Raw genomic sequence first — 25,027 nt, forward strand, 5'->3', positions numbered from 1 at the left:
CCAACGGCGGCTCACATCAACGGCGAAATTTTCCGCCTCACTGGCGCTGACTACACCGCCCCCTTCGCTTGGGAAAAACCCCCTTTGCAGAACAAATATACCTTTAGAGAGAGAGAGAGAAACGAGAAACGAGAAATGGGATGAGAAGAACAGAGAAGAGAACCTTGTGGAAAATTGCATTTACCACACTCTAGCCAAGAGACTTTCTTACTTTTCTACTGCTTACCAGCACACACAACCAGCAGTATTATCCATCTGCAGCCATGTAATCTAAAAACCCGCACCAAAGGACACACGATCCTGTTAACTAGTAACTTAAATAACCCCTTTCAGCGCACTATTGTTATGAACCGATCTCTAGTGAACCGAGTACTATATATCTCGATCGAAAGTAAAGGAGTCACACACTTGTTGAAATTCGTTGCCTACAGCGCGCGAAATAATTGTATTATACTAGATGAAATTATTTCGATATTTTTGGCAAAAGAAGCATCAGGAGCATATATATTTTCCATTCTAAAACTGAGGATTGGTAGGAGTAAGTACCAAAAATGAACTGTTTATCTTACTTGGCTACATTTCAGTGCTCATATTATGTTCCCATTCGAAGATGGGAATCATCTGCCACTTGGCAGCTCAGGTTTCCCACTTTAACGAGCTCCCCCACTTCTGGAGTTCACTTTTCGTTGGGAAACTGATGTGTGGAAATACAATTATGTCGCGCGCTGTATGGCATCATAGACTAGCGAGCAGTGAGCCTGTTATATTAGAACTCTACGGATAGATCGTCGTTTGGCAATCCATCGTTGTTGAATTTGAAGCCCAATCGAAATCGAAATCAAAACTTGAGAATCGAGAATCGAGCATTGAGAATCGAGACTCGAGAATCGAGCATTGAGAATCGAGAAAAATCGAGAAATCGAGAAGCGGTGAGCCCTTTAAGCATTGTGATATGATATAATAGCAAATGAAGTGGATTCAGAGTGCGAGGAATCGTATCCGCAGGAAATCAAAGTATTTGCGATAGCTGGTATTACGATCCATAGGCGATCTATATAATATTATATTATTATTGATGATCTATGTATGTGCTATGTGTAATGTTTGTACACTTGTGATTTGTGTTCAGTTCGTTCAAATTTTTGTAGGGCCGCGTGTTTTGTAATTAGATTTAGTTGGTTCAAGGATCAAAACTTTTTTAAACAGAATTATATATATATATATACATATATACTAAACACACACCGATAATACGGACACATAGATTTCCATTTAGAGAGCGTTTTTTTAGACAGTAAAGGACAATAACTTTGCAAGCATTTACCATATGATTCCCATGTAAACCACAAGTACTCGTAATTATGCTTATAATTATCAAACATTTGTCACAGTTCGCCGTTGGCCTTACACTTAACCATTAACCAGCATTCACAGATTGTCCGCTCAAACCTTATAGATATAGATCGTAATTGAACGCACTCGAAGTCACGAATAGTCCTTGGCAGTACTTTCCTAGTCGCACCTGTATTTTGACCAACCAATCGAATCGAAAACCAAACCTGGCACATTTCTAGCTCAAGCTTTAATCAATGTAATCCTCAAATAATAGAACTCGGTAACGTTTTTTGAATCACACTTACTAAATGGATATACATACATACATACATGAATACATACTATTTGCAGAGGGACAGTGCGTTTCACAACTGTGTATATGGAGTGAGATGATGGAACGTATTTTATTTCGCTTCAAAGAACGCGATTTCCCATTTGACACCTTTGGTGGTGGATTCGATTACATATCCTGATTAAAAGTCGGCTGAATTTGAAATTATTTGACAATCGCCCAGAGTTGGCCATCATTTGTGCCGAGATTTAAGAAATGTTACTTGTGAAACGCGCTGTACCATTAATATATACATACATATATATATTTACACAAACATATATAAAGATGGCATTTAAAAGGCATTAAGTGGAAAGTCCTTTTCCCCCCCCCAAAAAGAAAAACTTCTAGTATATATAAATCGCTGAGAATTTTTTTTCTTTTTTTTACGTACTATTAGCTAATGAAATGATAAAGCTAAACTCGTGTTGAATTTGTATTTATACTGAAATATATACATATATATATAAATCTATATATGTACGTGCTATATAAGATAATGAATGCTACAAATTGTTATACAAGTAAACCGAAATTGAGTCAAATAAACGAATAAAGATATTAACGGAAGACAGCCTGAAATCCATATGCACTTTGACGAAATACGGAGTCCAAACAAAGATGTGCAAAGGTGCAGTAGAACGTGCCTAAGGCGAACCATGAACGATGCTTGGTTATTGTTATCCCTCTCAAAGTGGTCCTACTGTAGCAGAATGTTTCTTTCGCCTGCTGATGCGAGACATCTGGGCGGCCATTGGATCTTCTAAATTTAGAGCCAGCGATTAGCAGCCAATGGCAGGCAAGCGACCGCTGCCGATCCCGACTCCGATCCCTCGGTTCCTCGGCTGCTCGGCTGCCATGGATGCCCGGTGTGGTGTGCCTCGTGGGCGTCGGATCCCCCGGGACACGACTGCGACGACGACGACGACGACGACGGAAACCACTTGACGCTGCCAGACAGTCTGACGGCGACAAGTAGCTGCGGTTGGCAGTGCTTAAATGTTCGCGCCCCGGTCCGCATCCTTTTAGTCGATCAGCAAGCCAGGATGAGCAAGGACGCCAGTGTTAGGATTTGCCAGCAGCGGGAACGACGTCTCCTGCGGACGCCCAAGTGTGCCAGGTGTCGCAATCACGGCGTCATCTCCTGTGTCAAAGGTCACAAGCGCTTGTGCCGTTGGCGCGAATGCTGTTGCCCCAACTGCCAGCTGGTCGTCGATCGCCAGCGGGTCATGGCCGCCCAGGTGGCCCTGCGGCGCCAGCAAACGATGGAGGCCCTGGAGGCCACCACCACATCGTCCACCAAATCAACGGTCAGCGCCAACACATCTAGCAGCGAGGGCGAGGACTCGCTGGCCTCCACATCACCACCGCCGGCACAACCACATGCACATCCCCAACCACATCCCCATCCACATCCGCATCCAGCATCTTGCGCCAGCACCTCATCCTCATCCGCCACCCGACAGGCTCTGATGGCCCAGAAGAGGATCTACAAGCAGAGGCTACGCAGCTTGCAGCAGTCCACGCTCCACATCACCGCCGCCATGGAAGGTTAGTAGACTATCCATACATACGTATCTATAAGTCCGATATCAAATAGACACTTTCCCATTTGGAAGTGAGTGGACGTCGTCAAGTGGACGACCCAGCTGAAACCCCTACTTGCCCATGCTTTCCATCCATACGGTGCCAGACTGTCTGGCCCGTTCGTAATCGGAGATCCTCTCCTGTCTCTCCTGTCTGCTATCTCCTGTCTCCCGTATTCCGTCTCTTTTCCACTGTCCATGGACGTGGACTGGGATGTGGACAGGAAATGACTGATGCCCAACAATAACAACAGCAATTATACGACTGACGAAAAACAATTGAAACCGGATCGGCTGCCTCGAAATGTGTGTGCAGTGTACGCACATTTTCCAATCACTTGAGGGAGTCACATTCGGTAAACTGAGACGCGACCAAAACGGAAAAACCCAATTCGACAAACGAAAGTGGCAAATGTGGCAACAGCAACAGCAATTGACTTCTTTGGGTTTTCCATCTGGTTTCCGAATAAGTGGAGATCCCGAAGCGATCCCCGATGTGGAAACAAACACGGTTCCAGGCTGTCTGGCCAAGTGACGCGTGTCTCGGATTACCCAATAACAAATTGCTTCGATCGAGAATACCCATTCATAACGAATCGCGGCAATTTGTAGTGATAACGCCCCCGTAATCCTCACTAATTTCGTCCATTTCTTCTGCTCCCTTTCAGAGTACAAACAGCGATTTCCCACGTTCAGCTCGCCATTGATGGAGCGCATGCGCAAGCGGCGGGCGTTCGCCGATCCGGAACTGAACCACGTCATGGAGGCGACGCTGGGCGGGAACGCTTTGTACTTTGCCACCGTTGCCGCCGTCTGCGCCCCCGTTCTTCACCAGGAGCAGCACTCTTATCCATCGATGCCGCCGACGATACCGCTAACGATCCCGCCCACAAATCCAGCGATGACCACGCCCGCGGTCACCGCCTCCTCCTCCTCCTCCTCCTCCACCGCCACTGGAAAGAAGCCCAAGCTGAGCTTCTCCATTGAGTCCATCATGGGCATCAGCACGTAGCCGTGGGTTCTTGGGGTTCCATTACCCATAGTTTTTCCCAAATGCACTCTGTACATAATTCTAGAATTAGAGAAAAACCTTTTTTTGAATAGCAATAAGTTTCGAGTGAAATAAAACATGCGAAAAAGTATTGAATAATCGTAGAAGTAAAAGAAAACTTTTCCTATCGAGATTAAAAAGAATCCCTTAAACATAAACATACATATGCTAAATCTTAGTAGACCATGGTTAAAATGTATGACATAGTTTCTTTATAAATATCCGGGCCAGTATAGAATAGAGTCTACAAAGTCGGGACTGAAACAAAATTAATTCGATGGAATAACACTCAAATCCTCTGATATATGAAGATGCGCAAAAAGCCAGCTGAATTGTTTAAGTAAATTCAAAGTTTTACACTAAAAACCAGAGAAAGCATGTTAAAGATTAGAGGTGAGTTGAGAGGTGATAAGTAATCGCAGTAATTATTGATTAATAATTACTTTCCATTTAAAAAGATCTATTTTTGAACCATTTTCGTAATTTCCGATGTTCTGAGCTTTCCAGTGTTGGTACAATCGCTAGTCTATCGATCTATCGCCGTCTATCGAAAGTTTAACTGCCAGGGCTGCAGACGGGATATTTTTAAAACTTAATCGCTGCCCGCTTCATCGTGACTTTTGCCCGCAAGCAAAACATATAGTCGGTAAATACTGCCAGCACTTCATTTTCCATTTCGGTTCGGTTTCAGTTTTATGTCAGTTCCCCAATTGCGTCTAGCGGCCAAAGAGCTTTGAATTTCTGATACGTTCCTGATTGGAACTCGCACGCCGCACACTGTCCTCCATACACACACACACGCACACACACTCAAGCACACACACGGGAACACACGTTTTTATTAGGTATATTATATACAAACAGATATCGCGTATGAAAGGTTTATTAATAAGTTTATGCAAGTTTCTTGGGATCACAACAAACGCCGTTAGATAATCGCCACGCCCACTTGCGCCCATCAAGGTGAAACGATTAAAAAGTGCAGCGAAAAATCGATTTTTTGCTCTTGAACTATCTACGTACATATATATATACGTATATGTATATATATAAACACCGTGGCCGAGAAATTCTAATTGGGAGCAGCGAGGAAGTGACAGTGAAAGTGATTTGTGCGCCCAAAAAAAAGAAAATCTAATACACAATAGTACCCTGATTTTGTTTATCGTTTTGCGTGTTTCCCTAATTGAATTGCGTGCCGTGCTGCTTGTTGTTTTTGGTGCTCAATTTGTGCGGCGTTAACAGCTGTTTAGCAAACCAATTAGCACATCAAAACACCCCCTTTATCCATTACTTCAGCTTTTTTGTTGTTTCCTTGCGTTTTCTACGTGTCAATCGAGTTACAATACAATTTGCTGGCAGTTGGCAAAAGTTATGATTAATGTGAATCCGAATGGCCGTGTTCTAATTAGATTCCTTATCGTTACTATCTTATCCAGTTGGGATACGTCTGATAATCCCCCTTGCGGGGGGTGATAGTGGTGGGGGGCAAGCGGGGGGCTGGTCTAACCATGGAGCAAAGTGCAGCCAGTCCACATAAAATTCAGATTTTTTAAACAGCTCGTTGCATAAGGCAGCTTTGTTGTCAAAACAAATCACAAACAAAATATCGCAGATAAACAGTGCTCCCAAAAGTCGTGTCTCTAAAAATAAAGGTTTTAATTTGTAAAGCAATCATGTGGCAAAAAGTACATAAAGAAAAATGTTTCTTAACTTTGCGATAAAGATACAAACGTACTATGCACAGATATTAAATCGTACAATATGTTTTACATATCATTGGATATGGGTTCTACAACGATTTTTCTAATTTAAGCAGAGATCACTGTTTGGATGTTTATTCACCTCGCTAGATCCCAAATTCTCACTCCACTCCCCTAATTCTATACCCTTTCATCCATATATAAACATATATCCCGTTGAAACCGGTTTTCAAAGAATCGCCAAGTCGAACCACAAAATTATTCCCAACGAGTTTGGCCAATAACCAATATATGTATATACATATATATTCCAAAGCTATGTGCGTATATAAAACGGCATACACTTGTATATTTTTATAGTACATTTTGAATTTCTAAAAATTCGCTGTCGCTAAAAAGAAAGCAAACAATCTGCGGCTGATGGACGCTGATTTGAGTGCGAAAAGTATATGATGTTGGAGGTAATGCGATTTCTGGTCATTGTCATGTTTCCAAAGATTCTTTGTTCGTTTTCTAATTTTTTGCATTACGCAATTGCCGTTTCAAAGTGCAGAAATCAGAAACATATATATTTAATTGAAAGATGGGGAATGGGAACCGTAAGCTGGGAATGGGACGTCACTGATAAGCTCCGCGGAATTAGCTCAAAGTCAAAAGTACGCTCAACTGATAGTGGCCACTACCAATGGATGGCATGCCACTGGATTTTATGGAGAAATAGAGCTATTAAATCATATACATAATGCCTGAGTAAATGGCCCGAAAATCCGTTAACTGCCTCTAAAAAACGTTCCACCAAGATAAGAAATATAGTCAAATATATATCATATAGCACACACAAGTTGAATTTAAGCGTTCCGTTTTTAATTAAATTTCCTTCTTGCGCGGAATGGTAAAGCAATAAATGTTCTTGAGATTAGGCTTTATGGCACCCATTTTATTCAGTGATAGCACACACAGCTGGTAACCGTTTTTATATTTTCAATAAATATATATATATAATTTTTTTTGTTTAGTTTTAGTTTTTTGTGCAAAGCTTGAAACTCAGATAAGAAATGCGTAATTGCAGTTTTAAATTACGCGCCTTGCGGCGAGTGCATCTGGGTTTGAGTCCAGGCTAAATGCACGAGCGGCAAATTTGAATAAAAAGTTTTCAGCGATTGTAAATATTTACTCTGCAACAGAAAGGCAATAAATTAAGCATCGAACCACAAGCAATGCTATTGATAAGCCCTAAAGTTGTCAATGATAAGATAAAAAATTGTACACGGAAAAAAATCGAATTAGATACAAGAATAGTATATTGAACACTGCTTTAAATGTTTCTTTACATCGAAACTCATTTCTTTCGGTGCAGTGATAACAGCTGTGTCTTCCAATTCGCCGCTCTTATAATTGTGAGCCGGACTCTTATACACGCACACACCCTTCATTTCTCTGCTTCTTCCTCTTCGCTGTTTTGTGGTGCTAATTTTTTGCCATTTAAGCGTGGCGTGTCTTTCTTTTTGTGTATTTATTAACTGGCTACCTTTTCGTTGCAGAAATAATGAGTCGAATGCTAATTAAGCCTGCTGCTGCCACAGTTTCAGCCGCTTTGCAGCAGCAGCAGCGCCAGCAGCAACAATACGTTATTCGCCGCTGGAAATCGTTCCTGCACAACAGCAACAATGCCAACCGACGTGCGGCGAATTCAACAGCAGCGGCGGTGGCAGCGACGTCGCAGCGCCACGGCACAAACGGCGATTTCATTCAACCGTTAGACGTCCGCCGGTTAGTTTCGTTCGCTAAAAAAGAACGTTATTATAAACGCAAAAAAACCAAAAACATTAATATTAATATCCAACAAGCAGTGATTACCCGATTGCTAAGTGAATATCAACCCCGTTTTTTTTGTTTGTTTCTCAGTTCCTTCTCAACCAGCCACAAAATGCCGTCGTCGTCGAAAGCGCTCACACTGGATAACATAAATCCCAACTTCATTGCCATGGAGTATGCGGTTCGCGGTCCTCTGGTGATTCGTGCCGGTGAAATCGAAAAGGAACTGGAAAAGGTGAGTGCTAGTGTTGATGTTGTTGTTAATTACGGGGGTGGGGGGAATTGATCCACAAGTAATGGCAAACAGAGCGCCAAATGCGACGCCATTAAGCAGCGTTCTGCTAAACTCACCCCCTCCCCCCTCCCCCTTCGATTCACCCAATTTGATGGCAATTCAAAGCCCGCATTTTAATGTCTAGGCACGCTATAGCTCTATGTATATGTACGTATGCACAAGTGAGTAACGTACATACACGTGTACGTATGTATATATATGAGCGTATTTATGTACGCATATACATATGTATCAAGTGTGAGCTGCGTCTGTGTTTGTTTTTTGCCGCCCTTTTATATTTTCATTCACGCTTGAATGGGCGGGAACGCGTCGCTGAATCATTCACCTTTGGCTGGCAATCGAAAGCACCCTTTTTCAAGGACACCTGTTGGAAAATACGCCCACCACATGAAGTCATAAAGTTGGGAAAAACTAAAAAACTAGGAGTGTGCCAAAAACATGCCAAAAAGGGTGCAGTTTGAGCTAGTAATCAAATTAGTTTATACAAAGTATAAAGTTTTGCCAAAAAACAAGAATTTAAGACTTAAAATCATGCAAATGTCGCTCTTTGTTGATTCACAGGTTTTATGCGATAAGGTTTTGTTTTGAAAAAACACATTTTTGCAAAGACAAGAAGCTTGTCAAAGCAAAAAAAAACCAGTTCCCAAACCAAATAGGTTTATTTGTTGTTTCACAAACAAAAAAAGCTTACGAAAACAGACGGCAAAGTAAAATGCCATATGTTTTATATCATTTTTGAGCGAAAAATGTTTACTCAAAGAAAACAATTGTTTGTTTCCTTTTAAACAGCAAGAATTTTAAGTAGTGTTTAAACCACTTGTACTAGACCAATTAAATGTGCCAAAAATAGAGCTATGCCCAAGAATTTAAGAAACAATAAAGCTATCAGAAGTAATCCAAAAGTTCAGATAAGACCTGGAATTGTAATCAGGCTGCTAATAAAAAAATATCGAAACTTATCTAAAGCGGAATATGTTTCTTTATAGGTGAACTTTGAGTTTGGGGGAAATTACACTTTTTGGGACCGGAGCAAACAAGTCAATAAACTAATTAATTTAAGTACTGTGGCATGTGCATGATTTTTCCCTGCGGAGTTCGCCAAATGCCGCTTACCCGGTTTTCTTTTCTCGTCTTAAAAACTGAGATGTTACTCCAATGTTTTCCACAACGAGTCATGCTCTTAATTGCCATTTAATGTTTTGTAATTACTCGAAATTGTGCTTCTGGTACATTCTTGGAGCTTTAATTAATTAAGGCTGATGAAGAGCGACCTACGCGTATCGGGTTCACTGAACGACCTTCAACTTGGCTTACATAAGCGCGGAAATTGTGGGCGTGCGTGGGTGGGATTCTGAGTCCGTGGAGCGTGGACCTTTTTCTTATCACTGGGAAAGTGAAAAATCATAACAAAGACCGTACATGCGCATGAGCTGTGGGAAAATATGTGTTGTACACACTTTCCCTGCCGTTTTCACATGTTTTGCACAATTCTCTTCGAACTTTTCTGACCCGCAACGATATACTATATGTGTACAATATGTGAGAATATATATATATAAGTATATAGTTAAGTCCATTGTGGGCCCCGCTGACTTTTCACATTCTGTGTGCGCGTTTTAATGCCGCTGACAGCCAGCCAGTTGATTTCCCTCCCCAGTTTTCCCGCTGCGATTGATTTCCTTATCCGCACGACTGAATCTGATGTGCTGCTCATACTGCGTTTTATCAAATTCCTCCACTTGCGCACAGATTCGCCATACGGATTTGGCAGTAATCCAAAAGGAACTCATCGCCTGTCAGCCGCAGGCATTCTTATCACTGAAATGTATCTGAAATTTATTGCACTCCATCTTGATCTCTATGAGAAATTCCTAATTCAGTTGATATATTATTAACCATGTCCTAATTCCTAATCATACCCAGTTTCCCTCTGTTTATTTTGACTTCCTTTTGACATTAACATTCGCCAACATACTAGTATTAGTCTTTCGATTCGCACTAGCGATAAAGTCTGGGTTGCCAACGCCTTCTGTACAGGGCCTATATGATTATACGACTCTACCTGCACGACTATATAGTTATCAATTATATTGCCACTTAGCACAAAAAGTTTGTTTACAGCGGATTCAAGTGCGAGCTGATGAAAGGGTGTGGAAATAGTAAGAATATATAAACGAGAGAATCTGAGGCAATTCTTTAGGTGCGAACAGCGCAGGTCAGTTAATTAGTAGCCATATACAAACGATGCTGATAACTAAATATCAATTCAATGGCTTGTAAATTGATTCTTTAACTCTAGCTCTGTGGTTTTGTGGTTTGAATACACTTGAACCTCCTTTGGCATAGCATTTCCACCTGCACTGTGGGCTCTGCGCTGCGATAGGCCCCATTTCTATGGATATTTCCACACGCCATACAAACACAACCCTTCACGTTTATCAGTAATTTTCGAAATTAAAAAAAGAAGCAATTAACTGAATTCGATAAGGTGGCGCGATTGAACGCGACGAACACGTTTGCACGGTGATAAGTTGGCGATAATGGTATCCCGAACTCGAGCACTGGATAATTTTGCATCCGTGTTGGGCTGTGAATTCCATAATTTTCCATTTTTCCAATTATTACATTGTCAGGCAAACACAAGTGACGTCAGCACGCCCACTGGCAGGGCGCAATTTGCATTGTTTCGCCATTTGAAAAACACACACACCATACCATACAATACCATCTCCTGCCAGCTCCGTGACATTATGTGGTAAATTGGCCATTTGAGCGTGGTTAAATGGAACCCGAGACGACGGCGATGGATGGACGGGGTCTTCAATGAACGAGTGCAACTTGCATGTGCCCTGCAAATTGTGTGTCGCTCTGCTGACAGTCTCCACTGCCAATTACAGTGACCTCCATTCGTGCGGGAAACTATGTGTACTATCTACTGATTGCCTGACCTAAATTGGGTTAGAACCTTTAATGGGGATTCCCCTACAAGTACTAGGTGCACTAGGAATATACTTTCCATTAATAAATTACTTTAGATTGATGTAAACTAGTTCAGATCGTTAGGTAACTTTAATGTCTCTCATTTGATAGTAGTTACTGGTAACTATTTGAAAGATAATACTACTTGCTAAAACCAACAATGGCTGGTAACTGATAAATATTTGATTGAATTAGAAATTAAATTGATTGTGGGGCTGGGCTAATTCAGTTTGCGAACCACTTGAGGGTAATTTGCATGGCGAAAGCCACAAATTAAATGACCATTTGATCCGCCAGCCACAATCACAATTTCATTTGGCCACCCAAAAGCAACAATGAGTAATTTCCAATGGCTAATTTACCATGGCGTTCCGATTGAATTTGATTGCAGGGTGTCAAGAAGCCATTCGACCAGGTGATCCGTGCCAACATCGGCGATTGCCATGCGATGGGTCAGCAGCCACTGACCTTCCTGCGACAGGTGAGTTTGGCCCCCTAAATTATAATATGATTTAATCAAATGTACAATTTACTTATTAGCTGATGGCGCTGACCTTCGAGACACGCCTGCTGGACTCGCCCGATTATCCCGAGGACGTGAAGAAGCGCGCCTGTGCCATTCTGGACGGCTGCCAGGGTCAGTCGGTGGGCTCGTACACCGACTCCGCCGGTCTGGAGGTGGTGCGTCGCCAGGTGGCCCAGTACATCGAGAGGAGGGATGGCGGCATCGCCTCCGATTGGCAGAACATCTACCTCACTGCTGGCGCCTCTCCCGGCATCAAGAGCATTCTCTCTATGATCAAGTACGTCCGGGGGCAACAACTTTATGGCCCATGATATGGCGCTTCTTTCGCGAGTTATCAGTTTAAACCAGAGATTTGCCAGAGATATGACACAAATTGTCACATTTTTGGGCTGACAACTTCTGTGGCAGCAAGATAGATAAATGTTATAAGGCGTTTATTGCTCAGTAGTATTTTTAAAACACTTTGTTTATGAAATATGTACTACTGCATATTTGCTAGGACTTACGATCAATGCCTAATCCATTCGTCTCTTTTCCAGCTCCGAGGTGGGCAGCAAGCCACCAGGTGTCATGGTGCCCATTCCGCAGTACCCACTGTACTCGGCCACCATCTCCGAATACGGCATGACCAAGGTGGACTACTACCTGGAGGAGGAGACCGGCTGGAGTCTGGGCAGGAAGGAGCTGCAGCGGTCCTTCGACGAGGCCAAGAAGATCTGCAATCCGCGTGCCCTGGTCGTGATCAATCCGGGCAATCCCACCGGACAGGTGCTGACGCGCGAGAACATCGAGGAGATCATCAAGTTCGCCCACGATAACAAGGTGCTGGTGCTGGCCGATGAGGTGTACCAGGACAATGTCTACGACAAGAACTCCAAGTTCTGGTCGTTCAAGAAGGTGGCCTACGAAATGGGCGAGCCCTATCGCAGCCTCGAAATGGTCAGTTTCCTGTCCACCTCGAAGGGCTATCTGGGCGAGTGCGGCATTCGCGGCGGCTACATGGAGGTCCTCAATCTCGATCCCAAGGTCAAGGCCATGCTGACCAAATCGATAACGGCGGCGCTCTGCAGCACCACCGCTGGCCAGGTGGCCGTGAGTGCCCTGGTCAATCCACCGCAGCCGGGCGAGCCCTCCTACGAGCTGTACAAGAAGGAGCGCGATGCCATCCTGGCCGCTCTGAAGGAACGGGCCGAGCTCGTCCACAAGGCACTGAACAGCTTCGAGGGCTACACGGTGAATCCCGTGCAGGGCGCCATGTACGTCTTCCCCCAGATCGAGATCCCGCCCAAGGCGGTCGAGGCCGCCAAGGCCAAGGGCATGGCGCCCGATGTCTTCTACGCATTTGAGCTGCTTGAGACGAGCGGTGAGTTTTTTGTTGGCCCCCGTTTTGCTCGATTTTCATTTAATGGCTTATTTCCGGGGTTTTTCCACAGGCATTTGCATTGTTCCTGGCAGCGGATTTGGTCAGAAGGCAGGCACATGGCATTTCCGCAGCACGATCCTCCCGCAAACGGACAAGCTGAAGCTGATGATGGAGAAGTTCCGCGTGTTCCACACCGAGTTCATGAAGAAGTACAAGTAGATCTGCTTCCCACTACCCCGTCCTCGATCCCTGTGTTAAGTGTCGATCCTCCGGCTTAGGATTAAAATCTAAATTACCTTAATATTTTTTTTTCTTTCTCTTTGTTACTGTGTCATAGTTGAATGATTGATTCTATGCTCCTCTTTATATATAAAATATATAAAACACATTTTTAAATCCCCATGATTTGTAAACCCATCCCGCGCAGGTTTTATCACTACGATCACGTTTCCAGTTAGCAATTTACCCACTTAACCATGTAACCATGTTTGATTCACTATTGAATGAATACTCCTGGCGGAGATTTGACAATAATTTTTGTTAGAACCAAAAGTAGTTTACCATCTTTTGGTCGGCGCAAAATTGAAAATTCTGATATTGTTCTAAACGAAAGTTATTTGCATTGTGTATATTTATCCGCATATTTATATATATATATAAATATATATCCCTGCATGTGCTTATCCCGAATCGATCACGAAAACATATGATGTGTGTGCGTTCAAGTCATTACTAATTGTTATAGCCAAGAAAGAAAACATTGAAAATAAATAAATATTATTGTTAAACGAGCTCTGCGATGTTTTCAGTTTGGGAGATGAAGATCCTTTACAATTCCTGGCAATTAAGCTGAAATTCCAACCATCCCAATTGATAAGACCATGGTGTATATTTCGGTTTTAAATTATGTTCAATTTATTGATTCTCATTTCACGACTTAACTACTTGCACTTCCGCCAATCAATCGTATATAGAAACTTCTTACGTTCTTACGCCTCCGTACCTTTCATTTTTCTCTTGACATATTTTGTGTGGCGACAGATTCGGAGAAAAACAAATGGATAAATAAATCGGGTTCGCGGACGTAGAATAGCATTTACCTTCGACATCCGTTCAGTTCAATCGGATGTTGTTTGTAGCTGCTGGTGACTGCATCATTACTTGCTCTTCATTTCATTTCATTTTCACTTTCTGAATTAAAATCTACCAAAGTCTTAAGGCCTAAAAACCAATGTGTACCGTACTTGTACTGTGGCTATACTTGCGATCCATGCAGATCGGAGATGGCTGGGTTGTGAGGTGGTCTTTTGTGAAGTTGCTCGATTTTTTTGTTTGGTTTTTGGTTGTTTTCTTTTCTTGGGGAGGAGGGGGGATTATATGGGACGAATTTTTGAGTCAAACTTAAGGAATCTGTGGAGTTTCTTTTCGTGGGGGCAAAACAGATACTTTTTGGCCCCAACTCTGTGGCTGCATTATATATCTCTATATATATATATATATATATATGTGTGTGTGTGTGTTGTGTAGTCCGGATCGGGGCTGCTGCATCCCAGTATCCTCATCTAATGGCGATCCCTGGAGTCGGAGCGACTGCGACGATCCCGCGAGAAGCTGCGGCTGCGTGTCCTGGAGCGGCGTGGTGAGCGGGATCTGCAATGAGATGGGTGGCGTTTGGGGAAAACATATTGGGCACGACACACACGACAGGATACAGAAAGAGAGAGGTGAGAGAGAAAGAGAGAGAGAGAAAGAGAAAATACAAATTAAATAGATTTTGCACCAATGAGTAACTTAACTAGGCGTGTAGTAAGATAACAATTCCTTAAGATACGTAAAGTTGATAGAGTGGTCTCGATCAAACAACACACAACTTGGGCTGACGGATCTGGTGGATCGGATACGGATCGGAGAGCTGATATTGGAGCTTTAATTTGGGCTGAGCGGAGCTGAGAGCTGGCAGTATTTCTTTTCTTTTTTTTTTTTTTGGTGGCTGAAGGTGCTTGAAGGTGGTGGAGATATAGCTGATATATATATATATAAATATATATATGTTTCTTTTTTGGCCCCAGTAACGAAAGCGTTGGTGTGACATTTACATAAAGTAATTGGTGGTGGTTGGTTGGACTGGTTGGCTGATTGGTTTGTTGGTAGGTTGCTTAGTTGGTTGATGAGCAGAGCAGACTGAGAAGACTGTTGTTGTAGTTGTTGTTGTTGAATTGTAGTAATAGTAGTGGTAGTAGTTGTAGTAGTAATAGTAGTAGGTTCTTGTTGAGCTGTTGTAGTTTGGGCTGTTGTTGTTGATACGATACTGAGCTGATTCTGAGCTGATTGACTGTGACTAGGGTGGCTGTGTTGTGTTTTTGTTATTATTTTTTTGTTTTCTTTTTTTTTTGGTGTGTGTTGTTGGTGGATATATATTGGTGAATCATTCTATTCTGTTGCAGCAGCCGAAGAACGTAGGTCGTATGAAGAAGCAGTTGGTGGGGAAGCATCAGTTAGCAGCAAGAGAGGATCAGGTGGTGGTTGTGGTTTGGTGGTGGTTGTGGTGGTGGTGGCGGTGCTGCTCCGACCATCCGCGCTGTGGAGATGCGAGCTTGAAGAAGACACTGCCCTGCCCTGCCCTGCCTTTGCTGATGCTGCTGGTGCTTGGTCGATTGGTGGTGGGGTCGTTTGGTTGGTGAACTGTCTGACTGTGAGTTCGAGCTGATCGGATCAATGCATAAACACATTTACACAATATATATATACACAGAGAGCAGACTGTTAGCGCGAACAAGATTATCTCAGTAGATGTTAGGATACAAGAACAAAAACAAAAAAAAAACATTATCAGAAACCATAATTACAATTATAACAAACGGATTTTGTTGGAGGCGTTACGTTTGCGTTTCGGTTCGAGGGACAGTGTTGTTGGTGGCGGCCCAAGGTTTCATACTTGCTGCGATTGAAGGAATTAGCGTGAAGCAGCCTCAATCTGGTTTGATTGCAAGGGAAAGGTGCAACTACTGAGTGGTGGAACCAACAAAAGATCTACAAAAGACTTTTCGGCCTCGAGATCAATTTGCTGACTGTCTGCCAGATGTTCTTGTTGTTGTAGTAGTAGTAGAAGTAGTAGTAGTAGTAGTAGAAGTAGAAGCTGTAGTTGCAGTTGGTCTTTGTAGCTGTAGCTTGTTGCTGATGCTGTAGCTGCACTAAAGATGACGGATGATGAGGTGGTGGGTGGTTTGTTGGGGACGTAGGAGCAGGCTGAAGACAACCGCACAACTTGGAGACGTAGGAAGTTGACTTTTGACTTTTTGAAGCGTTGCTGGACTGGTGAGTGTGTATATATATATAAATATGCAATTGATACATTTTGGAGTTGGATTCTTGATGAAGTTGCTCTGTTGCCGCCGACGCCCGGTTCGCTCTGGTTCTTGGTGATTAGTGTGGTTAATGGCAGTTTGTGTATGTGAGTGTGTTTTGTGTTTGTGAGTGTCTGTTGTGTAGCCTGAAGATGTTGCCAACTAACAGACTGTAAATGATGTGGAAATGTGGAATGCACTCTGGGGCAAACGACCATCCTCGTTTGCTAAATCCTATTTTTATTCCAATGCAATATTCTCTTATTGCACAAAGAAAAAAGATCAAACTTTTGACAGCTAATTCCTTTTCGAAATATACATAGATTGACGATTATTCTTGTTCATAAAACTGATATAAATTGCTTTCTTTTCTTTGGTTCTAAGGAGCTAGGCGTGTGCCCCAGAGTGGAATGTATGGTTAGGTGACTGTGAGTGGTTCGGTCTGGTTTTGGGTGCATTATTCTTGAAGCTGCGGAGCCGGAGACGTTGCTGATGATACATTTTGTTCTGTTCTTTTTTTTTTTGGCCTGGGTCGAGCTGAACAGGTGGTGGAGGGGGTGTAGTGTTGCGGTCGTTCGGTTTGGTTGTGGTTCTTGGTTTTGTGGTGGTCAGCGGAATATATCGAATTTGTTGAATTTCTGGTTAGGGCCGCACAACAAATTGTTATTGCATGGTGGTGTGGTGGTGGCTGTTGTTCTTGTTGTGGTTGTTGTAGTAGTTGTTGTTGGAGGTGGTGGTGGTGAAATGTGTGTAATAGGAGGAGCAGGATCTGCTGTTGTACTAGTTGTTCTTGTAGTAGCTGTTGTTGTTGTTCTTTTGGTTGTAGTTGTTGTTGTTGAAGGAAGAGGAGTAGTAGAAGTTCTAGTAGTAGTAGCTGTTGTTGTTTTTTCTTTTTTCTTTGTTGTTCTTTTAATTATTATTATCATTATTATTATTGATGTTGTTGTTGTAGTAGTTCTTGTTGTGCTTGTTGTAGTAGAAGAAGAAGACTTTATCCTGCAAAATGATTGTGAGACCACATTAAAATTGGCTCCAAGCGTTCGATTTACTTTGTTTTTACTAAGTTTTCTTGTATTTTTTCTTTTCTTTTCATTTTTTTTTTTTTTTGTATTTTTGTAATTGTACTAAAAACAACAAACAAAACGTTTTCTCTAGTTAAAGCTATACTCTTTGAACTTTAAACTATGGACCTCGGGGTGCATATAATGAGCAATGAAATGTGGTACTAAAACTAGATTCCCCTTTTAAAAAAAAAAACATAAGCGAGCTATGAAAATCGATTGAAATAGCAAAAGCAATCAGGACGACTGTTGGCCACGGACGCCACTGTGTGCACGAGCTAGGACTGTTCTTTTCGCGGACGCCACTGTGTGTGTTTATGTATGGCTTACAGTGGTGTCCCACCGAATGTGTATGACTGTGTGTATTTTGGCTGGCACCGCTTTTGTATGTATACGCGAATCGATTTTTCACATGCATACATACACACAAACACACACGCTATATAAATATATACATATATAGGTTTATATATATATTTTTGCATACTTTTTTGCACATAATGGCAAAAATTATGATTTCATAATCGAGATTGGGGCTGTGGTAAGTGGGTGCTTTGGTTTGGTTGGTTTGTTTTCTCTGGGGATGCAAAATGTAATGATTTTGTGCTGTACTCACCTATAGCGACCGCCGCCATCGCCAGCCCTTCCACCGCCTCCAGCACGGGCGCCACTGCCACCACCGCGGCCCCCGCCACCGGAACCGCCTCCTCCACCGCCGCCGCCACCTCCTCCGCCGCCGCCGCGACCCTCCCGTGAACGGCCCGAAGACATCTCAACACGGATGCGGGTGCCACAGCAGCGGGTGCCGTCCAGGCCACGGGTCGCATCCTCAGCGTCGCGACGATCCTCGAACTCGACGAAGGCGAAACCGGGCGGATTGCGGGCCACCCAGACGTTGCGCAAGGGTCCGTATTTGCTGAAGGCGTTCTCGATCTCATATTTGGAGGCCGAGGATCCCAGATTGCCCACGTACACTTTGCAGGCCAAATCCCATTCGCGGTAGCGTGGCATTATGTATGAATATGTATGTGGCTGGAGCTTCTGCTCCTCCGGCTCTGTAACTGATTTGTGGTATTTGGTATACCACTGAGCTAGTTCTAAGTGGATTTTTCCCTTTGTTTTGATGGTATTCCGTGCGATTTTTCCTTGGTTTTCCAAAGAACACACCCACAAAGCAGGACGAGAAAAAAATGTTTGTGAGGAAAAAAAGATGGCGTGCCGTGTAGTGTTGAAAAGTGCGCGAGTGGGCAGCGATGCCCATAAACTATTCGGTTATCGATATTTGATAGGATTGTCGATCTTCCAAAATTCATTTTATTCCCTTTAATGTTTTAAATGAAATGTTTGTAAATGTAGTTAAAGTATTACATTTACATTACATTTAGTGCATTATCTTAAATTTGGCGAATTTACGCATTAGGTTTTATTGGAAAAAAACAGAAAAATCTAGAAATATAACTAGACAGCTTATGTAATATAGTATAGTATATGAGGTCTGCACACGCACGCTGTAAACATTTTTGTGACGTCGGTCTCAGATAAATATATATATTTCTTACAGAGTTGTTTGATGCTTAAATTTGTTGGCATTATTTTGCTGTATTGCTGTATTGTATGGCACGTCGCAATATCCGGTAGAATTATTAAAAATCTCGTCGGTATAAGCGGTTTGTCTCTAAAAGCGGAGACGTACCAACCGGAGGTCCTTTCATATAACTTTGTATGGGCACCAACCAAGCAGTCGAGTTTCTGTCGCAATAACCGGACTGACGCTATAAGCGGAGTCGTTATAAGCGGATTCTACTGTAATTGGGATCGGCAGAACCAAAAACTTCACGATCATATATTCGGAAATAACATATCGATAAATCTAGAACATAGGGGGTAATTTCAACATCTGGCAACCCTGCACAACCAGCTGTCCCTATTATATAGGCACATTATTATTGGCCCCCATTTCGTTTTGAGAATTTTGAATAAAATATCGTAGCACAAGATGGCTAAGACACCGGAAAACATAGCCCTGGATCAGCTGGACAAGGATCAAATGAAGACGGTGAGCAAAGTGGGCATGGAAAGACCATCTCACACCAAAAACCGGCGGCACCAAGTGATGCAATGTGGTTTTCATTTGATATGTGTGGTTCTACCTTTCAGTTTTCCGACTTCCTGATGTCCTACAACAAACTGTCCGAGATTTGCTTTACGGATTGCATACGCGACTTTACATCGCGGGATGTCAAGGATTCCGAGGTGAGTGCCCAGTAGCTCCATGTGGGAATCATCAATTTCAATATGCCCATCCATTCTGCAGGAGAAGTGCTCGCTGAACTGCATGGAAAAGTACCTGAAGATGAACCAGCGCGTCTCGCAACGCTTCCAGGAGTTCCAAGTCATTGCCAACGAGAACGCCCTGGCCATGGCTCAAAAGACTGGCAAACTTTAGGTGTTATAGCTGTTACAAACAATCTTAACTAGTTTAGACAACTGAGATGATGCATTTTCCTGCATTTGTCAAAATAGCTGAGTAAAGAAACGCGTTGACGGAATCCCGACGATTATTATCTACTATTCGATTATTGTGGTACTTTATTGCTGATTGATTACGGTCTAGAGATCTTGTTTGAAAAAGACAAGTGTGGATCATCAGTTCCGAATAAGTTTCAACTGAGTAACAGGACCTTTTTCGTTTTAGCACTTCAGCCTCATGACATTTTAATGGTAGAATTGGGCGCCGCAGCTGCTTACGTGCTAGATGTGCCTACAACTACGTTTAAGTCACGTTAAGACAGGGCCGTAGACGTAGGTGCTCCGTGGCGGATGTGCAACCGATACTTCGGTATCCCGAACACCGGAGCTGACTACGGCGATCTCTAAACTAGGTCTAATGCATAGAGGCCATCGCCTGTGGCCTTCTACTCAATACTTAGGGCTACACAAGGTTCGCCAATGCGTGGTTCTCGTTTTCCGGCTGGTTATTCAATCGGCTCAATGACTCGTTGTGGCGGCTTCCGACGGAAAGCCCTCTGCCTCTGTGATCAGGGCGTACTCCAGGATAACACGGCCCTCCTTGTACCTAAAAGATGGATTGGAGTATAAGTAAGATGTCTTGATTGGTGGCTGTCGCACGAAGTTGCAAATTGAAATAATAATAATAGAATACTAATCTTGATCTTGAATTCTTAGAATTCGTACTTGAACTATAAACAAATGCGCAATTTGTTGGAGATTCCTAATACCATACGAGTAATAACTAATCCAACACCTTTATGCGATACATGCACACCTAAGTCCCTTTATATGGAAGAATAATCCTTTCAAGTGAAGTTAACTACTTGTGCATCCTAAAATCACTAGTGACAAGCTGGTTGTCCGCTCTTACTCACTTTTGTGATTCCTCGGTGGCAAACTCGTACATCCAGCCTAGTTTGGCGCCACAGTTCTTGCACATGACGTCGCGCACCATGTGGCGTCCGGTGAGCATGACCCGTTCCTGGATGTTGCTGAAGGTCAGGTTGACCACACGCTTAAAGAGATAGGCGCGTCCTGTGGGGATTCGATCGGATTAATATTACATAATCACAGTGGAAGATGCACTTGGAAGACTCACCTGTTGCGCCCGTGAATCGGGTACTGATCAATTGACTGCGGTTGGTCAGGTTCGTGTGGCATTGGGCGCAATTGAAGAGTTTCAGACCCCCAAGATGTTCCAAGAAAATGCGACCCATTGTGCTCCCTCTACCTCTCTCGCTCTTCTAGTCGCACCCCGTCTCGCTCGCTCTCCCGTGTACGTGTGTGTATGCGTGTGTTTGTTGTGCTCTTCCTTTGTTCCTATAAAATGCGGGTAATAATACGAGTAGTGCCGATTACTTCCTGGCCTTGTAATTACTCCTTATCTATATCTGCGATGCGCTTTTGTTTAGGGCTCCAATTGTGAAACCCAGGAATAACAACTACAACGCATTAACATACTCAGCTGTTTGGAGATGACTCCACGGGGGGAATCCTCGACTGGTGTCCGCAAGGGGATGGTCCTGGAGCTCCTGGGCACTTGCAATCCGATATGGTAGATATATATATGCCCGATTTGGATATAGAACTCGGTTAATGCGACGCTTGCACAAAAAAACAACAAAACACTGTGGAATGCTTTCTAGGGTTGTCGCTGCATTCTGCGATATCGATGCAAAGCTATCGAAAGCAAGTGGATTTAGGGATGGGTACATAGAGAATTGCGAAATATTTGAATTTAATAAATATTGCTCATATTTTTATCATTGTTTTACGATGATCTGTTTTTTGCATCTTTTGTGTGTTTTATGCAGGAAAAAGATAATAAATGAATGGCTTAAAACCCAAATCATTTTGAAGTCAATTGGCTACGATTGTTCAACTATCGATAATTTAAACCAACTAGCCCTCGTCGTAACAGCTGTTGCCTACACGTGATAGTTGTTGTTGTTGCTGTTGCGTGTGTCCGGATTGCCTTTCAAAAGTCAAATCAAGAAACAAAAATTCGAAAAACAATGTGTATAATTTTCTAAACTCACTCCAGAACCCGGAAAGAACATCCTATTTTTGGACACCGCTAACATAATGGCCGGCCCGCAGGTGGTGGGCATGTAAATATCGCATAAACGGCTTGCGAAGAGAAGAACACAACACAACCGTCCTCGAAAGATTGAGAAATCTGAGCCGGACAGCATGCAATCCTTGCGTGGCTGCCCGGCCCGTGGCCTGATCCTGTCCAGAGCCATTCGCGGCCAGCGCAGCCTGCGAATGAGTTGGCCACGGAATAGCGGCGCGACTGGAAAAGCTGGAGGAGCAGCGCCCGGTGGAGGCAGCAGCACCACAACCGCCAGCACCATTGGCGTCGGAGCGATTCAGAAGCTGCGGGAATGGCATGCGAGTGCATTCAGCAGTCGCTTCCTGCTCTTCACCAACGTGGGCATCTCGCTGACCCTGAGCTGTGTGGGTGACATCCTCGAACAGCATCTGGAAATCTATTGCGGCGAGATCGAGCGCTTCGAGTCCACGCGCACTGCCCACATGGCCATCAGTGGTGTAACGGTGGGCGTGATCTGTCATTATTGGTACAAGATGCTGGACAAACGAATGCCCGGACGCAGTATGCGCGTGGTGGCCAAGAAGATCGTGCTCGACCAGCTGATCTGCTCGCCCATCTACATCAGTGCCTTTTTCGTCACTCTGGGCCTGCTGGAGCGGAAGACCAAGCACGAAGTGTGGGAGGAGATCAAGGAGAAGGCCTGGAAGCTGTACGCCGCCGAATGGACTGTGTGGCCGGTGGCGCAGTTTGTCAACTTCTACTGGATCCCCACCCATTACCGCATCTTCTACGACAACATCATCAGCCTGGGCTACGATGTGCTGACCTCAAAGGTCAAGCACAAACAGTCGCATTCGCATCTAAAGAAGATTCCCTAACCCTGCGCCAGCCTCTGGCGCTCCTCATTTCCTTGTAACTATTTATTACCAAATCGAAAACCTTGTAAATACAGACGAGCCCGTGTACAGAGACTAACAAACTGTGTATTGTTGTGCATTACCAATCAGTTTGGTAGAGGCTGAGAGACTTAGCCACAAGAGGAGATGAAGATGGAACTGTGGAAAGCAAGCCCGTGCCGATGACGCACGTCCAGCTCGTCAAAGGTGATAAGATTTTCCCTCTAGCAACAGTCGGGCTACCAAACAGGCGATGCGATGCGATGTGATGCGTTGAGATTGGAGGCGATGCCAAGCCTACCTTCTTAGTTGTTTCCACCTGATAAGCTCTGCTTGGCAGCGGTCTTAAAATTATTCATAGAACATATAACCATACCGGTGATAAGAAGCCAGTGGACGCATCATTCGAAAATGTATAGCTATAAATATAGATGGACACGTGAGGGTTTCTATTCTATAACTGAACCCACGAATGGCCAATTTAGCTGATTTGACTTTCAAAGATTCTAACTGAAATGAATTAGCGGTGTGTCGAGCCTGCAGGAGATTACACTGGCAAAAAATAGATACAGAAATGTGTCATTCAACTGCGGTGTAGCTATCTAAATCGCTAGTGAAAAGGCTTTATTATTTATAAGATTTGATTTGAGGCAACCACATCTAAGAGACACTTATCATGTCATGAAAATATTTTGGCAACACGTCATCCTGCTTCTCTCTCCCATGGGAACGGCTATCAAAGATCGGGAGTGCGTGGAGAGGTCTTGTCGATGCCCTGCTCATATCCATTAATGAAAAGAGCAGCTGGCAGGCCTTATCTGGTGGACTTCTCTTTTGATTTCAAGAGCGTTTAATTAGAATCGTGCTTGACATTGATAATGAAAGTTGCCAAAAAAAATGGAACTAAGCGAATGAGAGATACGATTCAATGCCATGTGGATGGCAACAAAGTCGAGTTCCTTTTGGGTGAAAAAAGTTGAATAAATTCCGAGTTTCTTGTCTTCGCCTCGCATCGATTCGTATGTATTTCGCTTAAATTGTGTTTGGATTTTGCTTACTTTTCTGTTTGCATATACTTATGTGTTTCTGTGTTTCTGTCGAGTCTTGCGATTTGGCAAGCAAGACCAGTTGGGATCTTCACGAACCAGTTTCTTGACTGAGAAGATTAATTCTCGATTTCTTCTCGCTACCCAGCAACCTAATCTTGTTTGTTTGAGGCCGCTTGACGCAAAACAAAAGATCCGAATCGATACCGTTTGGAATTTTCGGTTTGAATTTATAATTGGAGTTTGCCAGTTGAATTCATTTTTTAATACACAGAAAATGACCTTTAATTTGTTAGTTTATTTTCACTATAACAACAGACATATAACATATCGCACAATATGTAACATAACTTAAATATATTTGCAATGAAAATAAATGCTTAAATGTTACTTACGTTTACGGGGCGTATGCGTGATATGTAAAGCCATGGGTATCAAAACGGCGACGTTACAGCATATGATGGATTAAATTGGATCGGCTACATTCTAAAAGCTGTCTTGGATCATATCTCCTGACGCACTGCGTCATCTGTCATGCATAATAGCTGGCGATAATCCGCTCCCATCGCTCAGAGCTCGCGGATTGGTCGGTTTCCAGGGCTCGTCCACTTGTGGTCTCCCAGTAATGATAAAAATACGAGTATACAGATGCAGAACCTACGTACAGAGAGAGAAATATTTATAAAATATATCTTTGAGTACCAGTATGGCACAATCCTTCCATTCCTTCCTTTCTTCCTTTTAGTTTTCTCTGTATTAAGTATGATCTTTTCAATTATATGAGCCACTCCTGAAAGTACTTTGAAAGCCACCATCTCCCGATTCTCGCGGTGTATGGCCATATTGCAAGCTGTTATATAAGCAAAAAATGAAATGAGCGTCGAGTGGAGAGCAACACACGCGCGAAAAGTTTCTGTAAAAGCGGCAAAGAGTCGCGTCGGGCAAAGAGCGTGAATCTATATCTGTATATATAATTTGCGCAACTGGTGAACAGGTGCCACAGCCCACAACCCATACACTCGCCTCTGGAGATCTCGATGGTGGTATGTATTTCGATATCTACGTTTGTGTGGCACTTAAATTGGACACTGGTGTCTGGCGACCTGACGGATTCATCGACTCACTCTGC

At 43.3% G+C, this 25,027-nt stretch overlaps 6 protein-coding genes across 10 annotated transcripts; 4 read left to right on the forward strand and 2 right to left on the reverse strand.

Annotated features, from left to right (window-relative positions):
* The first annotated feature begins 2,253 nt into the window (after positions 1 to 2,253).
* LOC122625094 (doublesex and mab-3 related transcription factor 3, truncated) lies at positions 2,254 to 4,264 on the forward strand. Its single transcript, XM_043804988.1, has 3 exons — positions 2,254 to 2,309; positions 2,442 to 3,217; positions 3,921 to 4,264. Exons 1-3 carry the CDS (start codon positions 2,254 to 2,256, stop codon positions 4,262 to 4,264), a joined length of 1,176 nt encoding a protein of 391 aa, XP_043660923.1.
* Positions 4,265 to 4,532: 268 nt separating this feature from the next.
* Positions 4,533 to 13,775, forward strand: LOC122625095 (alanine aminotransferase 1). Of its 4 annotated transcripts, none has more exons than XM_043804989.1 (7): positions 4,533 to 4,696; positions 7,548 to 7,776; positions 7,912 to 8,056; positions 11,487 to 11,576; positions 11,636 to 11,898; positions 12,161 to 12,984; positions 13,055 to 13,775. In XM_043804989.1, the coding sequence occupies exons 1-7, from the start codon at positions 4,681 to 4,683 to the stop codon at positions 13,201 to 13,203; spliced, it is 1,716 nt and encodes a 571-aa protein (XP_043660924.1). In that variant the 5' UTR covers positions 4,533 to 4,680; the 3' UTR covers positions 13,204 to 13,775. The 4 variants fall into 4 exon arrangements, with proteins under 4 accessions (XP_043660924.1, XP_043660927.1, XP_043660925.1 ...); XM_043804992.1 differs by lacking the exon at positions 4,533 to 4,696 and adding an exon at positions 4,935 to 4,949; XM_043804990.1 differs by lacking the exon at positions 4,533 to 4,696 and adding an exon at positions 5,007 to 5,148.
* A 100-nt stretch (positions 13,776 to 13,875) lies between these two features.
* On the reverse strand, positions 13,876 to 18,619 carry LOC122625096 (RNA-binding protein 1). Of its 2 annotated transcripts, none has more exons than XM_043804994.1 (2): positions 18,006 to 18,615; positions 13,876 to 14,634 (listed from the first exon to the last, which is right to left on the reverse strand). In XM_043804994.1, exons 1-2 carry the CDS (start codon positions 18,398 to 18,400, stop codon positions 14,547 to 14,549), a joined length of 483 nt encoding a protein of 160 aa, XP_043660929.1. In that variant the 5' UTR covers positions 18,401 to 18,615; the 3' UTR covers positions 13,876 to 14,546. The 2 variants fall into 2 exon arrangements, with proteins under 2 accessions (XP_043660929.1, XP_043660928.1); XM_043804993.1 differs by lacking the exon at positions 13,876 to 14,634 and adding an exon at positions 16,131 to 17,324 and having other exon boundaries at positions 18,006 to 18,619.
* A 666-nt stretch (positions 18,620 to 19,285) lies between these two features.
* LOC122623163 (mitochondrial import inner membrane translocase subunit Tim9) lies at positions 19,286 to 19,938 on the forward strand. The gene is made up of 3 exons (XM_043802142.1): positions 19,286 to 19,445; positions 19,547 to 19,642; positions 19,704 to 19,938. Exons 1-3 carry the CDS (start codon positions 19,386 to 19,388, stop codon positions 19,833 to 19,835), a joined length of 288 nt encoding a protein of 95 aa, XP_043658077.1. The 5' UTR covers positions 19,286 to 19,385; the 3' UTR covers positions 19,836 to 19,938.
* Positions 19,939 to 19,960: 22 nt separating this feature from the next.
* Positions 19,961 to 21,544, reverse strand: LOC122623162 (protein yippee). Its single transcript, XM_043802141.1, has 4 exons — positions 21,362 to 21,544; positions 21,000 to 21,220; positions 20,776 to 20,935; positions 19,961 to 20,465 (listed from the first exon to the last, which is right to left on the reverse strand). The coding sequence occupies exons 2-4, from the start codon at positions 21,115 to 21,117 to the stop codon at positions 20,378 to 20,380; spliced, it is 366 nt and encodes a 121-aa protein (XP_043658076.1). The 5' UTR covers positions 21,118 to 21,220; positions 21,362 to 21,544; the 3' UTR covers positions 19,961 to 20,377.
* A 170-nt stretch (positions 21,545 to 21,714) lies between these two features.
* On the forward strand, positions 21,715 to 22,931 carry LOC122623161 (mpv17-like protein 2). Its single transcript, XM_043802139.1, has 2 exons — positions 21,715 to 21,884; positions 21,945 to 22,931. The coding sequence occupies exon 2, from the start codon at positions 22,094 to 22,096 to the stop codon at positions 22,832 to 22,834; it is 741 nt and encodes a 246-aa protein (XP_043658074.1). The 5' UTR covers positions 21,715 to 21,884; positions 21,945 to 22,093; the 3' UTR covers positions 22,835 to 22,931.
* The last annotated feature ends 2,096 nt before the right edge of the window (positions 22,932 to 25,027 follow it).

Source organism: Drosophila teissieri, chromosome X (assembly GCF_016746235.2).
Source record: "Drosophila teissieri strain GT53w chromosome X, Prin_Dtei_1.1, whole genome shotgun sequence".
NCBI classification, from domain to species: Eukaryota; Metazoa; Arthropoda; class Insecta; order Diptera; family Drosophilidae; genus Drosophila; species Drosophila teissieri.

Bases quoted from the DNA above. Each gene is read 5' to 3' on its own strand.
- LOC122623162 (XM_043802141.1), bottom strand. From the start codon at position 21,117: ATGGGTCGCATTTTCTTGGAACATCTTGGGGGTCTGAAACTCTTCAAT. The intron at 20,936-20,999 runs GTGAGTCTTCCA...GAATCCCCACAG, and splicing joins CCGATTCACGGGCGCAACAG to GACGCGCCTATCTCTTTAAG. The intron at 20,466-20,775 runs GTGAGTAAGAGC...TCCATCTTTTAG, and splicing joins GCCACCGAGGAATCACAAAA to GTACAAGGAGGGCCGTGTTA.
- LOC122625095 (XM_043804989.1), top strand. The intron at 8,057-11,486 runs GTGAGTGCTAGT...ATTTGATTGCAG, and splicing joins TCGAAAAGGAACTGGAAAAG to GGTGTCAAGAAGCCATTCGA. The intron at 12,985-13,054 runs GTGAGTTTTTTG...GTTTTTCCACAG, and splicing joins TGAGCTGCTTGAGACGAGCG to GCATTTGCATTGTTCCTGGC.
- LOC122623163 (XM_043802142.1), top strand. From the start codon at position 19,386: ATGGCTAAGACACCGGAAAACATAGCCCTGGATCAGCTGGACAAGGAT. The intron at 19,446-19,546 runs GTGAGCAAAGTG...TCTACCTTTCAG, and splicing joins ACAAGGATCAAATGAAGACG to TTTTCCGACTTCCTGATGTC. The intron at 19,643-19,703 runs GTGAGTGCCCAG...TCCATTCTGCAG, and splicing joins GGGATGTCAAGGATTCCGAG to GAGAAGTGCTCGCTGAACTG.
- LOC122623161 (XM_043802139.1), top strand. From the start codon at position 22,094: ATGCAATCCTTGCGTGGCTGCCCGGCCCGTGGCCTGATCCTGTCCAGA.
- LOC122625096 (XM_043804993.1), bottom strand. From the start codon at position 18,400: ATGCCACGCTACCGCGAATGGGATTTGGCCTGCAAAGTGTACGTGGGC. The intron at 17,325-18,005 runs GTGAGTACAGCA...ATCATTTTGCAG, and splicing joins GATGGCGGCGGTCGCTATAG to GATAAAGTCTTCTTCTTCTA.
- LOC122625094 (XM_043804988.1), top strand. From the start codon at position 2,254: ATGCACTTTGACGAAATACGGAGTCCAAACAAAGATGTGCAAAGGTGC. The intron at 2,310-2,441 runs GTGCCTAAGGCG...CTAAATTTAGAG, and splicing joins GTGCAAAGGTGCAGTAGAAC to CCAGCGATTAGCAGCCAATG. The intron at 3,218-3,920 runs GTTAGTAGACTA...GCTCCCTTTCAG, and splicing joins CATCACCGCCGCCATGGAAG to AGTACAAACAGCGATTTCCC.